The following is a 19193-nucleotide window of genomic DNA, read 5'->3' as shown; positions in this document are numbered from 1 at the left end:
ACTTAGGCAGCCAAATAACTCGAAAAATAAGCAAGATAGAGAAAAATGTTTTAGACAAAAGTTGTATGGTTTCGAGGGGGCCATAAGATGGTATCATTGGTTTGACCTTGAAGAGTCATTTGAAGGTCACGTGAAGGTCACTTCAATTTTTTTAAATGGAATACCCTATATATTTTTGTACATTCTTGTAGCTTATTTCGAGAGCTTTCCAAAACACTATAATTAAGTACCTTTCCGTTAAGTACTTTTTGAGTTATGATGCTTGAAATAATTTCTTAATTTTACATAAACCGTAAAATATCTTGTAAAATATTCATTTTTCGATTATCTTACCTTAATACTTTTATGTACAAAATAATGAGAGGAATCAATTGGTGTAAAGAAAACAAGTTGTTTTTAAGAAAAAATATGGAATTGTTAATTGCAAATTACATATTTTTTCTTCGAAACAACTATGTGTTTTCTTTACACCAATTGATTCCTCTCATTATTTTGTACATAAAACTATTAAGGTAAGGTAATCGAAAAATGAATATTTTACAAGATATTTTACGGTTTATGTAAAATTAAGAAATTATTTCAAGCCTCATAACTCAAAAAGTACTTAACGAAAATGTACTTAATTATAGTGTTTTGGAAAGCTCTCGAGATGAGCTACAAGAATGTACAAAAATATATAGGATGTTCCATTTAAAAAAATTGAAGTGACCTTCACGTGACCTTCAAATGACTCTTCAAGGTCAAACCAATGATACCATCTTATGGCCCCCTCGAAACCATACAACTTTTGTCTAAAACATTTTTCTCTATCTTGCTTATTTTTCGAGTTATTTGGCTGCCTAAGTTAAAATGGGTCACCCTGTATATACATATACATATATACATATATATACATACATATATTAGACTATTTCGCTTACTCTCATAAAGAATTTGTAAACCACATTTAACATATGTGATATAACTTTTCTCTTTCTTTATTTCCAGACGGTCGACCTCGTTCGGGCATCAAACATAATAACTTGGAACAGATGGTTTTTGACTATTTTAGGATTATGGCCACTTAAAGTGAATAAACCTCTATTCATATTCTTTAGTATTTATATGATAATTTATTGCATTATGGGAGTAGGCCATTTGATCAAGTATTTTGATCAACCAGAACACGTTGTTGCGAATTTGACGGATAATGTTCTTTTCACAATGATATTGGGAAAAATGTTCATATGCAGACGGAGTTGCGAAATAATGGCTAAGTTTCTAACAGCTATTAAGAATGATTTCTTGACTGAAACTTACAGCAGTATTCAGGAGAAAATGGCGTTTTTGTATTATAATCACATGACACTGATATTTATTAAGGTTTCCATAAGTTTATCAGGATTTGCGGCTATATTATATTACTTCAGAGTATTTTTTGATAATTGGAGTGCAAGTAAGTACAGAATACATGTACATTTATGCGAAATTTAAAATTTTGTCATGATAACGGTTTAAAAAATATTTTATGAATCATATATTGTCAAATCATTATTTATTTTTGTTCGAAAAAGGATGTATTGACATATTCTATATCATATTCTAATTTAAGTTTAATTTAAGTTTAAAAAATACAAAAAGATTTTGCAAAAATAATTTCTACTTTTTTTAATAAAAAATTATACTTTTCAGAATAATCACAAATTATTTATTCTTTAATTTATTTTTTTATTTTTTTATTTTACTAGTGTTTATCTTTTATATTGCTACCTAATTTTTATTAATTATCAAAACATTTTAATGTATAAAAACTTATTATATTAGAAAAACAAAATATGATATAAAGCATACTAAATACGACATTAATAATATTTAAGCATCAATCTTTTTAAAATAATTAAAGAATAGAATAATTGTAAAATTCGAAAATTTTTAAGAAAGAAAAGCCAGTTTACTTTATAACAATATATTATATAATACTCTACTGATAAAGAACATTATTCAACTATCCTAACAATATTCAACTATTTTTTATATTGATAAATTTTAGATGTATTTTAATTTAGGTTAAAATAATAGACACGTATATTTTTATTTTTTAATAGCCGTTCAAGGGGAAAAAAAATTTTGGTTTGTATATTTCTAAGCGAATAAATTTTGAATTGAAGCAATAAAAAATATGAAAAAGAATTAGATAAAGTTTTGTGATTTCTAATGTACTTTAGAATAATATAATCAGATTTCAGAAATGTCATTTTTTTTTAATTGTTCTTTTTTAAATTTTAGAATTTTGAAATTTAAAAATTTGTCTAATAATAAAAGTTTATTTAATGACAAATTCAATCACATAAAAATGTATTTCGAAAATTTATTTCTTAGAAATACGTCTATATTATTATATGCACTTATCCGTATTAGTCTTATGATGTTCGTTACTTATGGTGACATTTTTTGTTTCAATCTAATGAAGATATGTATATAAGTATGATGTAATTTAATGAAGATAATCATATATTATCAATAAATAATTTATCTTCTATAATTTATATATTTTATAAAATTATTTATGATAATTTATTATATTACAATTATATTACATTACTTATATATACATTTATATACTTATTTATTTATATTTACATTTAATAAATTATATATTAATAATAAATATATAATTTATCTATCATAATTGACATTTTAATAAAATAGCATGTTTTTACATATTAAAAATAGAAATAGAGCTAAATAAGAATTGGTCTAAAGAGATGAAACACAATTCTTTTGCTGGAAATCAAATTCAATTCTTATGCTTTCTGGGTGACTATTCTTATCATTGAACATATTCAGATCGTGCATTTATATTACTTATAATGCTGTACGACTCTAGAGCAATAAATGACCCTTACGGAAAAAACACTCAATATTGGGAATATATTCTCAAAATTGGGAGTATACACTCAAATATTGAGTGTATACACCGAAGATTGAGTATTTATACTCAATAATTGAGCGTTCATACTCAAAAGTGTGTACATCCAACGATTGAGTGTTTACATTCAAGTTTGATTTTAAACACTGATTGTGTGTGAGTATGTAAGAGTTTATTCTCAATACTTAAATATAACATTCACTAAATAAGTTTAAATGCTAAATCTTTCAGAATATGCTCAAGATTATATTCTAAGAGTTATACTTGAGTATTAATATCCATAGTAATGTACTAAAATTGAAATATCATCGAGTGTATAAATGTTCTTTAACATTTGAGTCATAAAAATAATTACATTAAAGTTTTAAAGTTAATGCCAATTAAAGAGTATTAATACAAAATTTGTTCTTAAATTAAAAATATATATTGTAAATAATATATATATATATATATACAGGGTGAGCCATTTTAATTAACGCACGCAATTATTTCGGAAACAAAGCATTTTAGAGAAAAATGTTTCAGACAAAAGTTTTATGTTTTCGAGGGGGCCATAAGATGGTATCATTGGTTTGACCTTGAAGAGTTATTTGAAGGTCACATGAAGGTCACCTTCAATTTCTTAAACGGAACCTATTATTTGTCATTGCATATTCTTGTAGCTTATTTCGAGAGCTTTCCAAAACACTATAATTAAGTACCTTTTCGTTAAGTACTTTTTGAGTTATGAGGCTTGAAATAATTTCTTAATTTTACATAAACCGTAAAATATCTTGTAAAATATTCATTTTTCGATTATCTTATCTTAATACTTTTATGTACAAAATAATGAGAGGAATCAATTGGTGTAAAGAAAACACATAGTTGTTTTTAAGAAAAAATATGGAATTGTTAATTGCAAATTATATATTTTTTCTTCAAAACAACTATGTGTTTTCTTTACACCAGTTGATTCCTCTCATTATTTTGTACGTAAAAGTATTAAGGTAAGATAATCGAAAAATGAATATTTTACAAGATATTTTACGGTTTATGTAAAATTAAGAAATTATTTCAAGCCTCATAACTCAAAAAGTACTTAACGAAAAGGTACTTAATTATAGTGTTTTGGAAAGCTCTCGAGATAAGCTACAAGAATATGCAATGACAAATAGTAGGTTCCATTTAAGAAATTGAAGGTGACCTTCATGTGACCTTCAAATAACTCTTCAAGGTCAAACCAATGATACCATCTTATGGCCCCCTCGAAACCATAAAACTTTTGTCTGAAACATTTTTCTCTAAAATGCTTTGTTTCCGAAATAATTGCGTGCGTTAATTAAAATGGCTCACCCTGTATATATACAGGGTGTCGCAGACCACCCGTATCAGCTGAATATCTCAAAAACTGAGCGCGGCAAACAAAAATATTTCAGACAAAAGTTGTAAGGTTTCAAGTAACGCATTACATGGCGATATCAATATGACCTTAAAGAGTGTTGTCAAGGTCACGTAAAGGTCACCTTGAATTCTGCAAATGGAAACCCCAATTTTTTATTGCATATTCTTGTAGCTTATCTCGAGAGCTTTCCAAAACACTATAATAAAATATTTTTCCCTTAAGTATTTATTGAGTTATAAGGCTTGAAATCATTTCTTAATTTTACATAAACCGTAAAATATCTTGTAAAATATTCATTTATCGATTATCTTACCCTCATACTTTTATGTATAAAATAATGGAAGGAATCAATTGGTGTAAAGAAAACACATAGTTGTTTTGAAGAAAAAATATGTAATTTGCAATTAATAATTACATATCTTTTCTTCGAAACAACTATGTGTTTTCTTTACACCAATTGATCCCTCTTATTATTTTGTACATAAAAATATTAAGGTAAGATAATCGAAAAATGAATATTTTACAAGATATTTTACGGTTTATGTAAAATTAAGAAACGATTTCAAGCCTCATAATTCGGAAAGTATTTAATGAAAACTAACTTAATTATAGTGTTTTGGAAAGCTCTCGAGATAAGCTACAAGAATATGTAATAAAAAATTGAGGTTTCCATTTACAGAATTCAAGGTGACCTTTACGTGACCTTGACAACACTCTCCAAGGTCATACTGATATCGCCATGTAATGCGTTACTTGAAACCTTACAACTTTTGTCTGAAATATTTTTGTCTGCCGCGCTCAGTTTTTGAGATATTCGGATGATACGGGTGGTCTGCGACACCCTGTATATACAGGGTGAGCCATTTTAATTAACGCACGCAATTATTTCGGAAACAAAGCATTTTAGAGAAAAATGTTTCAGACAAAAGTTTTATGGTTTCGAGGGGGCCATAAGATGGTATCATTGGTTTGACCTTGAAGAGTTATTTGAAGGTCACATGAAGGTCACCTTCAATTTCTTAAATGGAACCTACTATTTGTCATTGCATATTCTTGTAGCTTATCTCGAGAGCTTTCCAAAACACTATAATTAAGTACTTTTTTGTTAAGTACTTTTTGAGTTATGAGGCTTGAAATAATTTCTTAATTTTACATAAACCGTAAAATATCTTGTAAAATATTCATTTTTCGATTATCTTACCTTAATACTTTTATGTACAAAATAGTGAGAGGAATCAATTGGTGTAAAGAAAACACATAGTTGTTTTTACACCAGTTGATTCCTCTCATTATTTTGTACGTAAAAGTATTAAGGTAAGATAATCGAAAAATGAATATTTTACAAGATATTTTACGGTTTATGTAAAATTAAGAAATTATTTCAAGCCTCATAACTCAAAAAGTACTTAACGAAAAGGTACTTAATTATAGTGTTTTGGAAAGCTCTCGAGATAAGCTACAAGAGTGTGCAAAAATATATAGGGTGTTCCATTTAAAAAAATTGAAGTGACCTTCAAATGACTCTTCAGTGTCAAACCAATGATACCGTCTTATGGCCCCCTCGAAACCAAACAACTTTTGCCTGAAACATTTTTTTCTAAAATGCACCGTTTGTGAGATATTTAGGGGTTTCCACACTTTTGACAAACCCTGTATAATTTTCTCTTAAAGCATTTTACACATCGAAGCATATAATCGTATATGCACGGTGTGAACGCCGCATGAGGGACAAACTCGCTTTGCTTGGTGCGTGCGAGCGTACGTGCGTGAGACTGAAGAAAATCCGGGAGGAAAATAAAATAACGTAAAATGGCACAATTTTGATATTCGATTATCATTTTTCGGGATTGACTGCACCGATTTTATTCGAACTGATCACAATCGAAAGAGCTTGTATCGTATGTTATATCATAAAAATTCTGTTAGATTTTTTTATTACGGTTATAGTTTCTAAACTATCTTAATCGAAAGTTTATTAGACTCAAAATTCCGGGTAAAGTACTTGGTGGCGCCGCGTCGAGAACAATGACACTCAATGTTTGGATCCCGTTTTTTTATTTTAATAGTTACTCTCAATGCTCGGATCCTGTTTTTTTATGTACTTGGCGTCGCGATGCTACCGCGTCGCTTGATATAGATTATATTATATGGCTCTGTTTTATACATATGTCTATAGTAGATCTGCTAACTTAACTTGACGCTAAAATGACGACAGAAATCGAGCAGGATTTATAAACGTGTAATCTAATGGTTAATTGATAGCTGACTTTTGTATATATTATGCTAATACGTACAACCATATCTTACCATATGGTAAGATATGAAACAAGTGCAGCCATTGGTAAATGTTTACTTTAGGTAACGCGGTATGAAATTTTTATTTTGACATATATTGTAGAGGGTACATTCCTAAGTAATACACCGTTTGGATTTTGCGACGGTTTCTTTTCGTTCTTGAAATATACGATTTTGAAATTTCATATTTACTTGTATTATCTTTTCGTTATATCCTAAATATATTTATATTTTTTTGTTTACATTTACCGAGGTCATCTGTCTGAATAACTTTCAAGTTTTAGCCACTTGTTATTTATTAAATAGTTATTAACGAAAAAAGTTTCATTAATAGAACATGATTTTACGACACCATATACTTTTAAGAAGAAATATATTCAATGGAATATATGTTTGTATGTAATTTTGCTTCGTCTTGCAAAGTACATGCGTGGATACCGTGAGTTCCATTTCCCCCATCGGGAGAGCTCTACTTCCGGAAGATATAACCTAAACCAATCTGTCTCCAAAGTGTGAGAAATACCTCGCTTCGCATAAAAAGTTACAAATTTATTTAGAAAGTGTGTTTATATTTTTTTGTTAACATTTACTTTTTAAGTAGGCAGGGAAGGAGGTCCTTCCCTCCTCTTGCACCTCCATCCCAAAAAAGACTAATCTAACCCAACCTGTATCCGACGTATGAGATATATCTCGCTTCACATGGTTCATATGGCTTTACATAAATTTACAACTTTCTATGCGAAGCCAGAAATATATTCCACACTTTAGAGACGGGGGTTAGGTTAGATTGTATCTTCCCGAAGTGGAGTTCCCCCCTGGGGGGGGGGATACAATCTAACCTAACCGGAATTTTCTGCTTGAGGAGTTGAAAAATTGAAAAAATCCTCAAAGCGTCTTTCTACGCTTGCAAGGTAGACTTCAGCGAGAGGTGTACAGTATATGAAAGTCTTTTTGTTAGTTTTTGCAGCTTCCTACGTACAACTAATAAAGTGAGTAGCAGAATGCCATAACATACAGGGTGATTCTAAATAACTTTATGCTTTTGCAAAAACATAATCTTGACCGAATTCTAAGACGATTTTTTCTTTGGCAAAATTTCGTCCGAAGCTTAGTTTTTGAATTATTAAAGGAAGTAGTTAACGTACGACGGGTCGAATACAAGAGGCAGGCAAGGGTCGCGCGATTCACCGTCAGACGCGGGTGCTTACGCGGGGCGCCTGCTGCGATCAGCTGGTCGCTATACACATACAGACACACATGCGAACACATACATTCTCTCTCTGTCTGTCTGTCTGTCTGTCTGTCTCTCTCTCTCTCTCTCTCTCTCTCTCTCTCTCTCTCTCTCTCTCTCTCTCTCTCTCTCTCTCTCTCTCTCTCTCATTCGCTCACTCACCTGTAATTTTTTTTTTTTTTTACGAGAGAGGGGAAAATGCATTTTATGCATACCCACCGGTCGATCCAGTGAGTTATGTGGGACTCGAGTACTAAGTCGAATTACCAACTCGGTACTCCCTACCCACTAAAAACTCCTCTCTTTTCACGAATTTCCTTTGACATACTATCCCCCTGACTTCCCGAGATCTGTTTTCACATAACGTCAAAAAATAGTTATTATTACCTTATTCGATGACTTTTGATGTATTGCTGTAATTGCTTGAAGGAGAAATGAATTTTCCGATAGATCGTACGTTCTCAAATTTAACGTAGATATCACGTTGCAAAAGACAAGAAATCCACACTAAATTATTAACTGAAAGTTTTTCTTCTTTCATGAACTGTATTCTTTTATAAACTTTAACGTAATCACATTTATTTACTCACTCGATGAGACGAGAAATTTACTAATGACTCTATCACTAATCACTATTAATCACTGTCGAATAATAACTGTTGGCGATTAAAAATCACTCGATGAAAGAAACACGCGCGGACACGTTACTACACGACGCGACAATGCGACGATAATTACTCGGCGACTGTAAGCAGTTTTTTGTCATGGTAGGTTGCGGTAGGTTAAGGTACTACTGGCACTATCGAACGCGATCATGTGTTCGATTGAAGAATGCGGTAAACATAATAAACATTTAACATATTAATATTATTATTATCATGAATGTGTGTGATATCCATACATCGTATGATATCTATTTAAAAATTAATTAGATTAAATAAGTGTATTTAAAATATTTATTACTTTTACTATTATCTTAAATAAATATTTAATATTAATATTTTATATGATAATAGTAAAAGTAATAAATATTTTAAAAACACTTATTTAATCTAATTAATTTTTAAATAGATATCATACGATGTATGGATATCACACACATTCATGATAATAATAATATTAATATGTTAAATGTTTATTATGTTTACCGCATTCTTCAATCGAACACATGATCGCGTTCGATAGCGCCAGTAGTACCTTAACCTACCGCAACCTACCATGACAAAAAACTGCTTACAGTCGCCGAGTAATTATCGTCGCATTGTCGCGTCGTCGCGTCGTGTAGTAACGTGTCCGCGCGTGTTTCTTTCATCGAGTGATTTTTAATCGCCAACAGTTATTATTCGACAGTGATTAATAGTGATTAGTGATAGAGTCATTAGTAAATTTCTCGTCTCATCGAGTGAGTAAATAAATGTGATTACGTTAAAATTTATAGAAGAATACAGTTCATGAAAGAAGAAAAACTGTCAGTTAATTTAGTGTGGATTTCTTGTCTTTTGCAACGTGATATGTACGTTAAATTTGAGAACGTACGATCTATTGGAAAATTCATTTCTCCTTCAAGCAATTACAGCAATACATCAAAAGTCATCGAACAAGGTAATAATAACTATTTTTTGAGGTTATGTGAAAACAGATCACGGGAAGTCAGAGGGACAGTGTGTCAAAGGAAATTCGTGAAAAGAGAGGGGTTTTTAGTGGGTAGGGAGTACCGAGTTGGTAATTCGACTTGGTACTCGAGTCCCACATAACTCACTGGATCGACCGGTGGGTATGCATAAAATGCATTTTCTCCTCTCTCGTAAAAAAAAAAAAAAAAAAATTACAGGTGAGTGAGCGAATGAGAGAGAGAGAGAGAGAGAGAGAGAGAGAGAGAGAGAGAGAGAGAGAGAGAGAGAGAGAGAGAGAGAGAGAGAGAGAGAGACAGACAGACAGACAGACAGACAGACAGACAGACAGAGAGAGAGAGAGAGAGAGAGAGAGAGAGAGAGAGAGAGAGAGAGAGAGAGAGAGAGAGAGAGAGAGAGAGAGAGAGAGAGAGAGAGAGAGAGAGAGAGAGAGAGACAGACAGACAGACAGACAGACAGACAGACAGACAGACAGAGAGAGAATGTATGTGTTCGCATGTGTGTCTGTATGTGTATAGCGACCAGCTGATCGCGCCCCGCGTGGGCACCCGCGTCTGACGGTGAATCGCGCCACCCTTGCCTGCCTCTTGTATTCGACCCGTCATACGTTAACTAATTCCTTTAATAATTCAAAAACTAAGCTTCGGACGAAATTTTGCCAAAGGAAAAATCGTCTTAGAATTCGGTCAAGATTATGTTTTTGCAAAAACATAAAGTTATTTAGAATCACCCTGTATATCATTTTCGCCTTGGAAAATATTCAGCGCTTCAGCTATTGGTTTAGTACGCGATAAATATTCTTCGATGTAATCAAATTCGTGATCTTGAATGGGATTTTTGAGACCTAAATCTTTGTGAAGCGTGGCATTTTTTCTTTGATATTCAATATTTTTTTTAAAGGATCGTATAGACTGTTCCATCTAGTTTCTCCTGGCTTACTCAGAGCATATCCAAGTACATTTTGTATTGTTTCAGCTGATTTTGAACGATTGCCGGATTTCCATAAAACATTGCACTTCTTCAAAACTTGCTGATGTATGATTGAAGTTGTGTATTTTATTCTTTCAATATTTTGTTGACATCAACAGTTGCACACAAGCTCAGAGTATGTGAGGAACATTTTAAATGTGAAGGTATAAGTATTTCATGATTTGGCACAATAAGTTCTTCATCATTATCAATATCAATTAATGGAGTATCTTGATTTATTATTTCACAATCTGAAGGGTCAGTGTCACTATTTAAACTGTCTTCTTCACTAATACATTTATGATAAACGCCAAATTTTTTAAAAACTTTTAGCGAAGTTGCTTCCATTGTCTGTGATAGTCGCAACAATTTTAGAAGAATTTAATTCATACTCTGAATGTATTTCCTGGAGTAATTCAGTTATCTTATCGTAACTATATATTCCTTTAAATCTTCGACATGCCAACGCCTTCGATACTCATCTTAAATTAATAAGATCAATCCAGTGAGCTGTTAAACCAAGAAAACTCCGCTTACTTCCCGACCAGATATCTACCGTTATACAAACATATTTGATATTTTTCAATTCTTGTTTTATTATTGATGATTGTTCTTCATAATAATTTGCTATCTGATGCCCGATTCTTCGCCGATTTATTATTTTCAGACCCAAACTTGCAATGTTTAAATTTTTAAATATTTTTCTAAAGTACAGATTTTCTACAACTCTTAAAGGTATCATAGAATATACAAAATATTTTATCATATCTTGATCGAAATTATCTTGAGAATGAGCTTGTTGCTTTACGAGATGATTGTCCAGATGTAGATGACAATATCTTCGAAGATGTTTTTCAATGCTTCAAATGAATACAATATTCTTCAAATATATCATTGCTATATTTCTTTTTTAAACAAATTACAAAATTCGATAGTAACAAAATTCGATGTACAGTTTTTAGATCCCTTAATTTCAACGTAGTTTGGTAAACATCTTTCGCACATTCCAACTAATTTTTTGTGTCTGTTGACTTGCTGGAGACTTGTTCAAAATAAGTGCCATCGAGTATAGACATTTTTGAATCTATCATATTGTTTGAATTATTCGATTCAAATATTTCAAAAATTTCACTTGAAAAATTATCAATGAAGTGCTGGTTAAATTAATATCTTCTGACATAGAAGACTCTTCACACAAAATATCTTTCATTTTATTAGATAATTATTTATCACTATAGGAAATTATATTACAAAAACTTGTTTCAACAAATCTGAAATACAATACGACAATAGGAAGAGGAATAATCAAAGAATTGTCCGTCTTCTGTGAAAACGAAAAGAGCAGACTTAGTTGAATGATAGAAAGGTAACGGAAATAAACAAAACAGCAATACATTTCCGCGCGTTTATAATAGTAATGCCGACGCGTTCGTAATTTGTAGCAGATGACTTATAACAATAATAAGAGATGAAGAAAGATAAAAAATATAAAATAATGTGACTATACACACATATATACGCACGCACAAAGAGAGAGAGAGAGAGAGAGAGAGAGAGAGAGAGAGAAAAGAAAGAAAAAAAGAGAAAGAGAGAGCCAAAGAGAGAGAGAGAGAGAGAGAGAAAAGAAAGAAAAAAAGAGAAAGAGAGAGCCAAAGAGACAGAGAAAAAGAGAGAGAAAGTAATAATTAATGTGTATGTTAATATTAAAAAGACTTACATAATAATAAAATTAATAATTAAGTTTCTTTATTTTTATTTTTTGCAGACTAAAATGTAATCGCAATTACTTATAATTGTAATTACCACGTAATTATGATTAAAAGTAATTACGATTACATTATAATTAAAATGTAATTACAATGTAATTATAATTATAAGTAATTGTGATTACATTGCAATTGCATTATTTTAATTAAATTACTTAATCAAATATATTGTAATCAATTAATGCACAATCCTGCTTCCAACTAACAATAAGTCGCAGAACAAGAACCAATAAATCGCAAATAGTCAAAAATAAATTAAATAATAAAAAAATTATATAAAATAAAGTAAAAATTAGCAGAAATAATACGTACAAATCGCGAGAAACGAAGGTAGAACAGAACTTTATGCGTCTCAAATTGGAGCAAATAATCAGGTACATCCTTGTGATATAACGAGAAACGCAGGAATGAAGCACGCGGCCACTGAGCCCAGCGCGTGAAACGATGGAAGAGAAGGAAATCAGACCTCACACTACGCTGCGTTCGAAAACACTCCCAGCAACTCCTGGGTGGGTGATGGGAAAAACTAGGGAAGAGATAGTAGAGTGACTCTCTGTATGCTACATTTCCGAACGACTAACGAGAGCAACATAATTGAAATAAGATTATGTATTTAAAAATAAATGTACGTTAATTATTAAATATACGTTATTTATTAAATTAAGTTAAAGTAATTAAATTAAGTTTAAGTAATTAAATTAAAATATTATTTTTATCGAGATGAAGAAATGGGAAAATTATTTAATATTTATTTATATTCTTTTTATATATATTTTATATTCTTTTTATATATTTTTTCATATTAATTATTAATTTATATGTCTAGCTTTTTACTTATTTTTCTCATCAAATTTTGTACAAATATTTTATATGATTATATTTTATAATTTATATGTTTATTATATATGTTATCACTAATTTATTTTTATTCGTTCTTTCTACATATAAAGGACTTTTGTTTATTTATTTTTTGTGTCCCAAATAGTTCCTTAGCTAAATTGTTCCCATCTTTTATTATTTCGTTTTCTGTGCTAGTTCATAAAATGTATTGAACTTTTATCAGCTCTGTCATTTTTACTTTTAGCGTCATATGATCATCATCACCCAGTCCATCCTACGAAAAAGTAAGCTAGAAATTTCACCCGATTGGGTGCTTCTCGACCGTTTCCGAACGCTTCAATCGAGTGATAGAGAGAGGTCCCTAAACGTTTTCGAACGTAAAAGAGTGAGAAAGAGTGCACTCGAGTGACATTTTCGAACGCAACCTATGAAAAAGAAAGACGTTACACTAGGAAAAAGAAAGACGAAAGATACCGGGATTTTTGAAATTTGATGAGCATTTATGTATGATTGGCAAATATATTTCGTCTAATAATTCTGCATCACTCTGAATATTCATGCTGTGGATTTGCTGAGAAATATGTAACATCTCTTCAGCTCATCAGCTATTAATCTCTTTTTATAGCTGGGTTTCTCATCTAATATAGAAACATTCTCCCAATTAAACTCATGATCCTCCAATATATGAAGGGATACAACCGAGAGAGAGCCAGAGGTTTTGTTAATATCAGAACGATATTCCTTAATTCTGATCTGTAATTTTCTCTTTGTCTGACCCAAATAAAAAATATCACAATTCAAACAGCTAATTTTATAAACAACATTAGAGTGATGTATCATAGACAAGGGATCTTTGTATAATTTGATGAGACAATTTAACTTATTATTTAACTGTAAATGCCAATTTCTTATTTGTGTAATTTTTTATGGCGAAAACAAATTCATTTAACCCTTTAGTAAAAAGAATAGTGAAGAAAGGAGTAAGGGAAGGAGGGGACTGCGTTGGTAAACTTGAATCGACATTAACATTAGTAATAAGAAATTTTAATCTTTGGAAGATGGTGTGATAAATAAACCGAATAGGATAACCATTATTAGACAAAGTTTTAATCATAAAAGAAAAATTCTCTGTATGAAACCGAGGATGTAAAAGTTTAAAAATTCTATCAGTAAGACCAATAACAATTCCTTTTTTATGTGTCAAGCAATGATGCGAAAAAAATGAAAGGAAACGTCCAGAAAAAGTCGGCTTTTTGTACAATTAAACTCAATATGATTATTGTTGATTATAATTGTCGTATCTAAAAAATTTATGCTAATTTATTAATTTATTAAATTTATTATTAGAATATTCAATTGTAAAATACAGTCTTTTATGGAGGGAATTAGATAACTGGAGAATATGAGGGATATGTAATTTAGGAACCGCAAAAACAATATCATCAACGTAACATACATAAAAGGGAAGAAGTAAAGGGAGAGACGAAATATTCAATGGAATATTCGTGAATAAATTCATTACATCTAACGAGATCATCCAAAAACATATTGTTAAGTTTCTTCACAAGATCAAAACTGTTCTCAATGATTATGCGGCTTAAGTAAATTCTCATACAATATGTTATGGAGGAATGTAGCAAGAGAATAGAGAAGGCTATTAATTAAAGAGGTAATAATTCGCAGTGGACAATCTTTTTTATGAATTTTTGGCAAACCGTAAGCGCGCGGTAAATTCCCATCATTATTCATTAACGCTCTGTAAGTATCTATCGAGATGTAATCGTTTTTACGCCAACATTGTAACAATTTTTTCAAATCATTTGTAATTTTCTTTGTTGGATAACACCAATATAAGTATCTTTATCAGACAAAAGATTATGCATTTTATTCAAATAACGGTAATTATTTACTTTAGGGCAACCTTTGATGACCTTGACCTTGACATATGTTATAGTAGTCACCCTTCTGAGTAACCTTCAGAAGATTTTAGCCGTCGCTCATGATTCGTTGAAAAGTTATCAACATAAGAAATTATAAATGGAATGTAAATTTTATTGATACCGTGTAGATAGAATTATAATATATATAACCTATATAAACATGAATTGTAGTATTCTCGATTCTTATTTATATACAAGTGTTTCAGTTGTTCCTTAGACATTAAAATTAAAATTTGGTTTAAATAAAAAATAGGTTTGGGCAAGATTATACCTTTCGAAAGTGGAGTTCTCCGCAGGGGGGTGGAACCCACTGTATCCACGCGTATACATTTTACTTTGACTCTCGCGGAAAGTGAACTTTGCTTCACCTTGCAAAGTACACGCGAGGTCCATCTCACACCACCCCTGAGTCAGCACGAAACGAGGTCTATTATTGTATAGTTCCACATAGGTTTGCAACTTTCCATGCGAAACGAGGTCTATCCCATACCACCCCTGAGTCAGCGCGAAACGGGGTCTATATTGCATGGTCCCACATGGATTTGCAATTTTCCATGCGAAGCGAGGACTCATAGACCTCTTTTCGCGCTGACTCAGGAGTGGTGTGGGGTAGACCTCGCTTTGCATGGAAAGTTGTAAACCCATGTGAAACCATACAATAATAGACCTCGTTTCGCGCTGACTCAGGGATGATGTGGGGTGGACCTCGCGTGTACTTTGCAAGTTGAAGCAAAATTCACTTTCTGTGAAAGTCAAAGTAAAATGTATACTTTCAGTGTGAAACATGAACATCTATATTTACACAATATCAAAAAATATGTTTCATTTGTTAAGGGTTGAACTCATAAGAATAAGTAATAGAAATCGTTCACAATGATATCTAAGGAACACTTGTATATGAATAAGTATCGAGAATACTACAATTCATATTTATGTAGGTTATATGTACTATAGTTCTATCTACACTCCTCAATAAAATTTACATTCCATTTATAACTTCTTATGTTGATAACTTTTCCACGAATCACGAGCGACGGTTAAAACTTTCTGAAAGTTACTCAGAAGGGTGACGACTATATATGAAGGTCAAGGTCATCAGAGGTTGCTCCCCTAAAGTAAATAATTACCCAAAATTCTATTGAGTCTGAACAGTTAAATCTCTGATGTTATTCGCGGTATCTGGATCTAATCTATAAATATTACTCTCAATATTTTTTATAAAATCAAACACAAACCATTCAAAGTTATGGTGAGGAGACAGATAAAATTTTTCACCTAATTATAGTAGGCACTGAACCTCTTAAGGAATGAGTTTATTAGATAAATTAATAAACCAACCATCTTTAATAGAATTAATAAGGGATAAATCATCAATAGAATGAAAATCATTAGGATTAATGCATATATTTAAAGAAGTATGGGAGGAATGATGAGGGATAGATGAGAAGGAGAAACAGGAGGGAGAAGAACGGTTTTGAGGATGAGAGGCAGTGAACGAGGATGATCGCAATTTATGTGTTTGTAATTTTGACTGGAAAGTTGGGGAGAGAGAAATGGTGCAAAAGTAATTAATAGAGGGTAAATTAGAACGAAGGGTAATTGATTTTTTTAGAGATCCATTTAAGTTTGTTTAAAATCCTACTATATTCTTTATTGAAATAATTAAAATAAAGAGTGGACCAATGTTTTTTAATATAGTTATTAAAAATGTGAACTGGGATCCAATCGTTTGTCTTATTAAAATAAAGAGTTTTGGAATACTTAATACTACACATATGTGTTAAGAATTTTTGAATATATATGTAATCTTGATCCCTATTGAGAGTGAATTTCGTTTCGTCTTGCAAAATACATGCGTGCATACAATGGGTTCCGCCTCTCCTACGGGGGCCTTCACTTCCGGAATATAATCTAACCCAAACCTATTCTGATTTATAACTAAAATTTGACTTGTCTTGAAAAGTACATGCCTGAACAATACCTTTCTTCAAGTCGTAAAAAATATAATAATTTTCAAAGTCGTAAAAAATACCAACAAGATTATTGAATAAATTCAATCCAGATTATTGAATAAATTATTTTAAATTCAGTTTGTTAGAAATTAAACTGATAAACAGTGATGCAAGAAGAGGATGCAGCTCAAACACACACAATCGGAAAGCTAGCGTCCTCTTTCTGGCACTATTGCTCGTAAGAGAAAAAAAATATACTTTGGATTTAATGTTAATACTAGTTCTTTATATACATTTCATGGAAAATATTGAATACGAGTTAAGTTAAGAGTGGCTCGCTGCCTAGCGGCAAGCAAAGAAGTTAATGCAACAAGAAATTTTAGATCCAACCAGAAAATGCTAACCAAATTCTTATAATAAAATCTATTAACCGTTCTAGTTATAAAAAATCGAGTCTTATCATGATAACTAGAAATTCTTGTTTGATTTAACCAAAATGCCATCAATCATATACGTCTTGTTGATACAATCAAACGATTTTTCTCAGTGCAATGTCATTAAATTACATATTCATTATATTAGTATTAATGTTGTTTATTAATAATATCTATTGATCGTAGAATTTTTTAACTATTTTTTCCATATTCTTCGCTAAAACTATTGGAATTTTTTTACATATGGCGTCAAAGATATGGAAATCTAACCAAAATTGATATTTATAAAAGCTTTTAAAGTTCCTATGTTCCTATGTTCTAACTATATTGAATTATGAAATCACAAACGTTTTTCTTTTCTTATGAAATATGCCCAAATATGCCTAAATAAGCATTTCTGGATGCGATTGTTCGTTCAATAATATGGACTAGTAAAATATTGCGATAATTTTTTCTTTGTTGCACTGTATTAATAAATGATTGTATAACTCATTTGCATTTGTTTTACATTTTCAACGAAAATAGATCTATATCTGATTGATCAATTTATAGCTATTTATTAATTTATGAATTAAAAAGAAAGTTTATTCTGATATATTTTACTAATCTACATTATCGAATATAATGAATTCGAAAGAACTTGTCTCAAAAAGAAAAACTTGTATGATTTCTCGACACTGATGTCAAAAACTTGTATGATTTCTCGACACTGATGTCAAAATATAGTATGACATTAATAAAGGATTAATATCAGTAATATTAAATTTGACTTTAACAAATACAATTATATAAATGCAATAAAATTGAATATTGTATAAGTGCTATCGGAGAATAATCGATTAATTGTATATTTCTTTCATAAAATTAATATAATATAACATATTATATCATAGTTATAACCCACAAATGATTAGTACAACTTAATTAAAAAAATAATAACATATATATGTTTGGATAAAATTCAAAATTTTGTATAATAATTTATAAAATAACTCTCGTTTCCGTTAATCCGTTTAGTTAATCTAATTTCTCTAAAAATCTAGTTGTTTTCATATACTTATGTCTTTAAAATTTCTATTTACATAAATTCTGTTATATTAACTTTCAGACAGCACACTAATATCCGAGAGACATCCATAAGAAATCCTTTGAAAATATTGAGGATATCCAGGCCATCCGTTTTATGCCCTTCAGATATTCTATAGATGTCCGTGATATATCCATTTAAATTTTTTGAAATTGGTTTAATCCCTAACATGATAAAAGACATTCAGAATTATAATTTACATTAAAAGGATGAAAACAGAATGAAATATACAGGGTGTGTCATTTTAAGTGATGCAGCTGAATATCTCTTAAAGTAAAAGAGATTGGGAAAAATGTTTCAGACAATAGTTTTATGGTTCCGAGGGGAGCAGAAGTTGGCCATATCAATGTAATTGTAGGTGGCGCCACTTTCGAGATTTCTGCATGGCGGCCATTTTTTTAAAATGGCAATTGATTTTTTGTTTTAGCGAATGTTATAGCTGGCATTGAGACGAATACAACGGTTTCTTATTTTTTGAAATTGGATCATTTTTCACTGAGTTACAGTGTTCCAAAGTTAATAATTAAAGTAAAAAGCTTCCACCCCCATACAGTGTGCGTATTTCGTGACTCCAAACCGCCCTTCACCACTCTCTCTCTCTCCCTCTCTCTGTGCGTGCGTGCGTGCGTGTGTGTGTGTGTTGTTTCTATCCGTTATTTGGACCGATTCTGTTTGATGGTCAACCAGCTCCAGACTACTTGACACGCATTTTCTCATGCTTAGCATTACCCAGGATGAACGACGTGGACGTGGCGGGAT

At 31.0% G+C, this 19193-nt stretch overlaps 1 protein-coding gene across 1 annotated transcript in view; it reads left to right on the top strand.

The window, feature by feature from the left end:
• Window positions 1–19193, top strand: part of LOC145974198 (odorant receptor 4-like) — a 113029-nt gene that overhangs the window by 15723 nt on the left and 78113 nt on the right. The window contains exon 3 of the mRNA XM_083104013.1: window positions 988–1435. Within this exon, the coding sequence (XP_082960139.1) occupies window positions 988–1435 (448 nt within the window). The remainder of the gene's footprint in view (window positions 1–987; window positions 1436–19193) is intronic.

The sequence above is a fragment of the Camponotus vicinus genome, unplaced genomic scaffold, assembly GCF_025532165.1.
Source record: "Camponotus vicinus isolate PSW18456_S1 unplaced genomic scaffold, iyCamVici1.0 SCAF_7, whole genome shotgun sequence".
In the NCBI taxonomy this organism is placed as follows: Eukaryota; Metazoa; Arthropoda; class Insecta; order Hymenoptera; family Formicidae; genus Camponotus; species Camponotus vicinus.
This window is presented reverse-complemented; position numbering and strand designations above follow the sequence as displayed.